The sequence below is a fragment of the Podarcis bocagei genome, assembly GCF_964188305.1.
Source record: "Podarcis bocagei genome assembly, chromosome: 13".
Lineage (NCBI taxonomy): Eukaryota > Metazoa > Chordata > Lepidosauria > Squamata > Lacertidae > Podarcis > Podarcis bocagei.
In genome coordinates, this window is record NC_138138.1 from 52,742,531 (window position 1) to 52,751,244 (window position 8,714).

General features: G+C 48.6%; 1 protein-coding gene across 2 annotated transcripts in view; it reads left to right on the forward strand.

Moving 5' to 3' along the window:
* The window catches only part of LOC308572045 (polyunsaturated fatty acid lipoxygenase ALOX15B-like), a 46,199-nt gene extending 40,766 nt beyond the window's left edge, over positions 1–5,433 (forward strand). The window contains exons 13-15 of one of the 2 annotated variants that reach the window (XR_014001628.1): positions 526–696; positions 3,545–4,115; positions 4,311–5,433. Coding sequence is in view for 1 of the 2 variants with exons in the window: in XM_081167854.1 (XP_081023980.1) it covers positions 526–696; positions 3,545–3,724 (351 nt within the window). In the remaining variant the exon portion in view is untranslated. Of the gene's footprint in view, positions 1–525; positions 697–3,544; positions 4,131–4,310 lie in introns of those variants that run through there. The other variant, XM_081167854.1, reaches the window with a different exon arrangement.
* Positions 5,434–8,714: the final 3,281 nt, after the last annotated feature.

Consider the following 8,714-nt stretch of genomic DNA (forward strand, 5'->3'; position numbering starts at 1 on the left):
TTGGCAAAGTTAAATAACTTTATCAACTGCATATTATAAGTTGATCCAAATTACAACCCTCCATTCTATCCAAAGTCTTTGTGTCATTGCAAGTTATTTAAAGCCCACCAGAGAGTTCATGTGTTCATAGTGTTCTTTTAAGTACATTCTATGTTTGCCCCATTCTCTACTGAAGTTCTATCTTCCTGTTTCCCAGTCAGTCTTGCCACCTCTGCATCGTCCAATGATTTCATCTGCCAGTCCTTCCTCGTAGCTATCTTCTCATCTTTCCGGCTCCGAAATGTGCTTGTCACAGCGGTGCTTCTGTTCCACTGCAGTTCGACTTTTGCAAAACGCAAAAGAATAATAATAATTGTCTGGCTCGCTGCCTGCCTGCCAAAAAAGATCCTTTCTGATCTTTGGGGATAGTAAAACGAAACAACAACCGAAAGGAGGAGTGTTATGTTCTTCTGCTTTTAAATCAATAGATATGTGCTGAGTTTGCAGACTCTGTTTAACTGTCTTCTGTCCTCCCCTGGGCTGCAGTTTGAAATGGGTGCCTTCATGCCCAACTTGCCATCGTCCATGAGGAAACCTCCGCCGGACGTTAAAGCCCCAGTGACGCTGAAGGAGTACCTGGACATAATCCCCGAGATGAACACCACCAGCCAAGTCCTCTCCGTCATCTGGGTCTTGCGGAATGAGGATTTTGACATGGTAAGAATATCCAGAATGCGGCAGCCAGACTGGTGACTGGGAGTGGCCGCCGGGACCACATAACACTGGTCCTGAGAGATCTGCATTGGCTCCCAGTACGTTTCCGAGCACAATTCAAAGTGTTGGTGCTGACCTTGAAAGCCCTAAATGGACACTGAGATCCAGCAACGAGGGCCTTCTGGCGGTTCCCTCATTGGGAGAAGTGAGGTTACAGGGAACCAGACAGAGGGCCTTCTTGGTAGTGGCACCCGCCCTGTGGAACACCCTCCCTTCAGATGTCAAAGAGATAAACAACTACCTGACATTCAGAAGACATCCTAAGGCAGCCCTGTTCAGGGAAGTTTTTAATGTGTGACATTTTAGCGTATTTTTGGTCTCTGTGGAAGCTGTCCAGAGTGGCTGGGGAAACCCAGCCAGATGGGCGGGGTACAAATAATAAATTAGTAGTAGTAGTAGTAGTAAGAAAGGAGGACCTGGGAGAGACCTGGGTCCGTATCCCCACTCAGCCAGAAAGCTTACTGGTTGACTTTGATGCCTCTCAGCCTAAGCCACCAGATCAGCAATAAATCACATTTCACCAGTGAAGTGAGCTCGCTTCATTCAAAGCTCAGGAGGCCCAGGCCTAGTGAGCACAACAACTCGTTGCCCCAATGAGGCAGTTGCAAGGACTGAAGGTCTACTCCTTGCCACAGCTCCCTGGGTCCCAAGAAACCTGAGGCTGCTTCCCTTTGTCTGTCTCTGCTCCACCCTCTTCATCTACCCCTTTTATTTTGACAAAGTAATAATCATAAATAAATAAGAATAAAAATATGCGCATCCCGCCACTGAGACCATTGTAACTATCCAACCTCCCAAAATTTCAACACCTCTTGCGATGGTTTGGCCCCTTTCCGTTTTAACAGTACAAATTCTGCAAACATAATAATAATAATTTATTGTTTATACCCCGCCCATCTGGCTGGGTTTCCCCAGCCACTCTGGGCGGCTTCCAACCAAATATTAAAAACAATACAGCGTCAGACATTAAAAACTTCCCTAAACAGGGCCGCCTTCAGTTGTCTTTTAGAAGTAAAATAGTTGTTTACCTTCCACATCGCCTCAAAATCATTTCTCCTGCATATTCCCCGTTTTACCTTAATGGCACATGTTAATTGATCATGAATAGTGATATCCCACACCTCTTTATAGCATTCATTCAATGTTCATTCCCTACTAAAAAATCTACAACACTTAAAATATAAATCCGGGGACATTAAATGAAATCCGGGGACGGACTTTGTCCGGGGACAGATTTGTAAATCTGGTGACTGTCCCCGGGAAACGGGGACGTCTGGTGTTGTTGTTGTTTAGTCGTTTAGTCGTTTAGTCGTGTCCGACTCTTCGTGGCCCCCTGGACCAGAACACGCCAGGCACTCCTGTCTTCCACTGCCTCCCACACTTTGGTCAAACTCATGCTGGTAGCTTCGAGAACACTGTCCAACCATCTCGTCCTCTGTCATCCCCTTCTCCTTGTGCCCTCCATCTTTCCCAACATCAGGGTCTTTTCCGGGGAGTCTTCTCTTCTCATGACCGTCTAGAGGGGTTGGGAGCTGGGGGCACTGTTATACAGTGGTTTCGCTCCTTTCTCCTGGGCCGTGTTCAGAAAGTGGTGGTGGGGGATGAGTGTTCAGACCCTTGGGCCCTCACTTGTGGGGTGCCTCAGGGTTCCGTCCTCTCCCCCATGCTTTTTAACATCTATATGAAGCCGCTGGGAGAGATCATCAGGGGGTTTGGACTGGGTGTCCATCAATATGCAGATGATACCCAGCTCTACCTTTCTTTCAAATCAGAACCAGTGAAGGCGGTGAAGGTCCTGTGTGAGTGCCTGGAGGCGGTTGGAGGATGGATGGCGGCTAATGGATTGAAGTTGAATCCTGACAAGACAGAAGTACTGTTTTTGGGGGACAGGGGGCGGGCTGGTGTGGAGAACTCCCTGGTCCTGAATGGGGTAACTGTGCCCCTGAAGGACCAGGTGCGTAGCCTGGGAGTCATTTTGGACTCACAGCTGTCCATGGAGGCGCAGGTCAATTCTGTATCCAAGGCAGCTGTCTACCAACTCCATCTGGTACGCAGGCTGAGACCCTACCTGCCCGCTGACTGTCTGGCCAGAGTGGTGCATGCTCTAGTTATCTCCCGCTTGGACTACTGCAATGCGCTCTACGTGGGGCTACCTTTGAAGGTGACTCGGAAACTACAACTAATCCAGAATGCGGCAGCTAGACTGGTGACTGGGGGCGGCCGCCGAGACCACATAACACCGGTCTTGAAAGACCTACATTGGCTCCCAGTACGTTTCCGAGCACAATTCAAAGTGTTGGTGTTGACCTTTAAAGCCCTAAACGGCTTCGGCCCAGTATACCTGAAGGAGCGTCTCCACCCCCATCGTTCTGCCCGGACACTGAGGTCCAGCGCCGAGGGCCTTCTGGCGGTTCCCTCATTGCGAGAAGCGAAGCTACAGGGAACCAGGCAGAGGGCCTTTTCGGTGGTGGCGCCCGCCCTGTGGAATGCCCTCCCATCGGATGTCAAGGTGATGGACAACTACCTGACATTCAGAAAACATCTTAAGGCGGCCCTATTCAGGGAAGCTTTTAATGTATGATATTTTAGTGTTTTTTGGTTTCTGTGGAAGCCGCCCAGAGTGGCTGGGGAAACCCAGCCAGATGGGCGGGGTACAAATAATAAATTATTATTATTATTATTATTATGAGGTGGCCAAAGTCTTGGAGCTTCAGCTTCACGATCTGTCCTGGACGTCTGGTAACAATAAACTAAACTGACCCTGCGTCTCTCTCTCTGTACCTGTTTGCAGAAACCTCTGGGGCAATACGATGATGAGCACTTTGTCGAGGAGGAACCGAAGCAGCTCATAATGGCCTTTCAAGAGCGCCTGGCGCACATTTCCGAGGAAATCAAGAGCAGGAACAAGTCGATGAAGCTTCCTTACACCTACCTCTGCCCAGACAACATAGAGAATAGCACGTGCATATAGAAGCCGGGTTTTGCAGCGCAGCGCATGCTTCCAGACCACACTGACTCTGCTGCGGTGCAGCCTTCCTCAACCCGGCGCCCTCCGGGTGCTCGATACTACAACTCCCACCGGCCCCCAAGTCCAAAACATCTGGAGGGCGCCCGGTTGGAGGAAGGCTGTTTTTGAGTTTCTCTTTATGGAGAAACAGAAGCGCAGCCCCACATCGCTAGAGATTTCTTTGAGTGCAGCAGGCTAGGCCCTGTGATTTTAAACACAGGACAGGAATTCTGCAGCAGACAGGCTCAGGCTGGCAGCATGCAACTTGAAGATTCACAGAACCCTTAAAAAAGAGATCCACAAAATATAAAGTGCCTGTTCTGATTGGGGCGGCATCCTCCCTGGAGGAGCAGGGGTGCAGTTTGGGGGTGCTCCCAGTGGCGTAGCGTGGGGGGTGCAGGGGGGGCCGGCCGCACCGGGCGCAACACCTGGGGGTTAGGGTTAGGGGGCGCAAATCCACGGGTTAGGGGGCGCAAATTACTTGCCTTGCCCCGGGTGCTGACAACCCACGCTACGCCACTGGCTGCTCCTTAGAATCACAGAATTGTAGGCAGATGACCTTTGGGAATCTCTTCCAATTCTATGATTCTGTGCAGGACGTATCAGGTTTAATCCCTGGCGTCTGACTGCTTCCAGCTAGTGTAGGCAAAAGTGATCTAGCTGGACCAATGGTCCGGCTCTGCAGAAGGCAGCTTCCCTTGTTCTCGTGCAAGCTCAAGCCCGGACTACTGTAATGCGCTCTGCGTGGGGCTGCCCTTTAGGACTAGTCTGGAAATTGCAGCGGCTGCGCCCTTCGCTGCGGAGGCAAGGCCAGCTGAAGCTTCTCCTGCACGTTACATTTCCTGTATCATTTCATACCCTTCCTCACCCTCGTGCCGTAAAGGGATCAGGGGTTTGGAGAGGGAAGAACCACTTGCAGACAGCCAGGTTGCCGCTTGGCAGCGTGATTCGAACGCAGAGCTGTGTTTTCTTTCCATTTGGCAGTGGGGGGGGTGGTTAGAGGTGTTTAGACAAAAATGCAAGGGGAGGTCATTAAAACACACACACACAAACCAGCAACCCAAGCCCATTTCAGGCTGTGAAAAGAAAATATGTCAATCCAGATAGCTTTGCACCTTAGCGGATTTTTCAAACCAAAAACTCAATTTTCAAGCATACGTAGTTTAAACCCGTTGTGGGCTTTGTGTCCCTTTGATTCCAGTAAGACTTCAAAATATTATTATTTTTATTTGTTAAATATGTATATTGCCCTTCATCTGAAGACCACGGGGCAGTTCACAACATAAAAATCAAAAACAAAACGAAACAATAACTCCCCACCCAGTAAGAGCTTGTGGATGCAGGATTGCGAATGAACTGCTTTCAGGTCAAGGCATAAAACGCTGCGTAAAAAAAAGAAAATTAAAAATTATTGCATTTTGGAAAATTACAGAGAAAGAATAAATTAAAAATTACACCTGAATACACAAAAAGAAAAGAAGAAAAGCAAAAAAAGACAATAATAAAGAGAAGAAAAAGAAAAAAATGACGTACACAAAATTGTCCAAAGGATACAAACCGTAATTTGAATATTCTACACAAAAGGCTCCCAGAAAGAAATGACATTCATATTTCTTTTCTTCCCTTACAATCACTTGCTTTCTGTTCCAGTAAACTTGTTTGAATCCCTGTTATGTTAGTTGACTTCCCTCTATCTCTTTGCGGCTTCGACACGTCTCATTGGTTACCAACAATCTGCATTCCTTTATTCAAATCAATTTTTCCCCATTATATCTGTGAAATTAACCTAAGCACAACCATTATTTTTGGAACCATATTTAGTCAGGTAGTTTTTGAAGCAAGCCCATTCCATTTTTTTACCTTGTCGCCTGAGTGATGGTGTTTTTAAGCCTCTAGTAGGGATTTCTGCCACCAACCGGCCAACTGTTGGTTGCTAGGGCAGGCCGTGTGTGTGTGTGTGTGTGTGTGTGTGTGTGTGTGTGTGTAGCCCTGCAGAAGTGTGGCTGGACCTGATGGGAGCAAGGCAGAGAGCTCAAGAGATCTTTCTGCGTCAGGAAACTCCATGCAGTTCTTTCTTAGGTAAAGGTAAAGGGACCCCTGACCATTAGGTCCAGTCGTGACCGACCCTAGGGTTGCGGCGCTCATCTCGCTTTACTGGCCGAGGGAGCCGGTGTACAGCTTCCGGGTCATGTGGCCAGCATGACTAAGCCGCTTCTGGGGAACCAGAGCAGCGCACGAGAACGCCGTTTAACTTCCCGCTGGAGCGGTACCTATTTATCTACTTGCACTGGCGTGCTTTCAAACTGCTAGGTTGGCAGGAGCAGGGACCGAGCAACGGGAGCTCACCCCATCGTGGGGATTTGAACCGCCGACCTTCTGATCGGCAAGCCCTAGGCTCTGTGGTTTAACTCACAGCGCCACCCGCGTCCCTACAGTTCTTTCTAGTAAGTACCATAATAATGATGATTATTTGTCAGCAGTTTGCAGAAATCAATTATCTCTAAATGTGGTGGCCTTGAATTTACGAGTCCGGCATAAGTGCCGTCCGGCAGAAGGGAGCGTTTTGGAGACTCTGAAGCTGCCCCCTGGGCTCGCTCGTCAACAGTTCTGATAATCAAGATGATTCTCTTCCTTAATTTATAACTAGTATCTTGTCAACTTTGGCTCGAATTTGCGTTTGGCACTGCCTAGCAAAGTACCGTATTTTTCGCTCTATAGGACACACCGGACCATAGGAGGGGGAGAACAGGGGGGGAAATACTCCCCCTCTCTGCTCAGCGCCCCTTCAGCGAAGCGGGAGGAGAAACGGAGCCCCTTCCATTTCTCCTCCTGCTTCGCTGAAGGGGCGCTGCGCAGAGAGGGAAAACTGTGCAGCGCCTCTCCAGCGAAGCGAAGCCTGGAGAGCAAGAGGGATCGGAGTGCACCAACCCCTCTCGCTCTCCAGGCTTCAGGCGGCTATCCGCAAGCCTTCCGAACGCAGCGGGAATTCCTGCTGAACTCTGAAGGCTTGCGGATAGCTGCCTGAAGCCCCCGGAGCGCAGCCTTTGAAGCCTCCGCAGAGCAGCCACCCCCAAGGTAGAACAGCGAGGCGGAGCGCTGCACAGCGCTCCGTCTCCCTGTTCTGGCTTTGGGCTTAGCCACGCAGCCTGCATTCGCTCTATAGGACGCACACACATTTCCCCTTAATTTTTAGAGGGGGAAAGTGCGTCCTATAGAGCGAAAAATACGGTACTCTGCCCAGCCCTGCAGCCTCAGAGTTTAGGGGAGTTAGAACAATGAAACAATGAGATAAAACAATAAATGAAAACAACAAAACGAAGCACCAAAAGAAGTTTAGAAATAAAATGGAAGAGAGGATGAAAACAAATGCTAAGGGATGGTTATAGACCAGAAACTTGCCTTAGAGTTGGCCTTAGAGCTCAAACCCCAGCTCCAGGCATTCAGCAGCCATCTCCCCCCTCCCCAACCCCATGCAAAAAGAGCTTTTCAGCTCTCTTCCTTGCTTGAGGGGGGCAGGCGAGACCCACTCTGAATCCCAACTCCAGAAAGAGTAGGATGCTCGGGGGGGGGGGGCAGTCCAAATAGAGACACCGTATTTTTTGCTCTATAAGACGCACCAGACCATAAGACGCACCTAGTTTTTGGAGGAGGAAAACAGGAAATAAAATAATCTGAATCCCAGAAGCCAGAACAGCAAGAGGGACTGTGTATCTGAAGAAGTGTGCATGCACACGAAAGCTTATACCAAGAACTAACTTAGTTGGTCTTTAAGGTGCTACAGGAAGGAATTTTTTTATTTTGACTATGGCAGACCAACACGGCTACCCATCTGTAACTGCTGCTTTCACTGTCCAGCGATCCCTCTTGCTGTTCTGGCTTCTGCGAAAGCAACGCAAAGCCTCTTCAGGGCAGGGGGAACGTTCCTCCCACTGCCCTGAGGAGGTTTCGCGCGGCTATCTCAGAAGCCAGAACAGCAAGAGGGATCGCTGCGCAGAGAAAGCAGCAATCCCTCTTGCTGTTCTGGCTTCTGGGATAGCTGCGCAGCCTGCATTCGCTCCATAAGACATACACACATTTCCCCTTACTTTTTAGGAGGGAAAAAGTGCATCTTATAGAGCGAAAAATACAGTGTTTTTGCATCTGTGAGACCCTGGGAACCAAACCCCTGCGTAAGATGCAATTGTACTGTGCAAGAAGCCATGTTGAGTGTGTGTTTGTGTGTGATTTATTCCGGATGTGCTCAGAGATTGCAGCCCGAACCCTCGCCGTGCCCCAGCACTGAACTCTCGCCGATGGTCTTCTGCCAGAAATGTGATTAATGTTGGTGTTTTCGCTTTTTTCTCCATTTCCCGGCATGCGAAACTCTGCTACCGTAATTCTCTTGAAGCCTTTGCATCCGCCTAACCTCGTTCCCCTAGCCTACTGTTTACCAAGTAATGTCGGAGGTTAAAATACACTGGGGGTTTTTGCCGCTGTTGATTTTGTACCTGCGTTTGTCCTATTGACTTTCTGATTAGCAAAACAATGGAAATGGACAGTATAAAGTCACAGGGCCTATCTAGCTCTTGTTTCCGTGGCTGGCAAAAAGACAGGAGCACAGGAAAGCAGCTAGGACAGAGTCGGATCCTTCGTCCGTCTAGTTCAGAAACGCTGACACACAACCTCAAAGCTCCTCCTCCTATATATTGAGCATTCATGCTGATTTGATCACACAAAGTTTACGCAGAGGTTAGATTAAATCCTGTCTTTCCTGAGCGCTTATTCTGATTTATTTTGCAGGGAGGCTGGAAGCCAACAATTATTGTGAGGTCCTTTAAATAAAATAAAATAAAATATTTTCCTGTTAATAATTCTGCACTTTGTAGTGTATTTGCTCATCATTTTCCAAACCACAAAAAGTTCATTTTAAAACAACAACAACAACAACAACAACATTAATTTGTTGCGCTAGGGT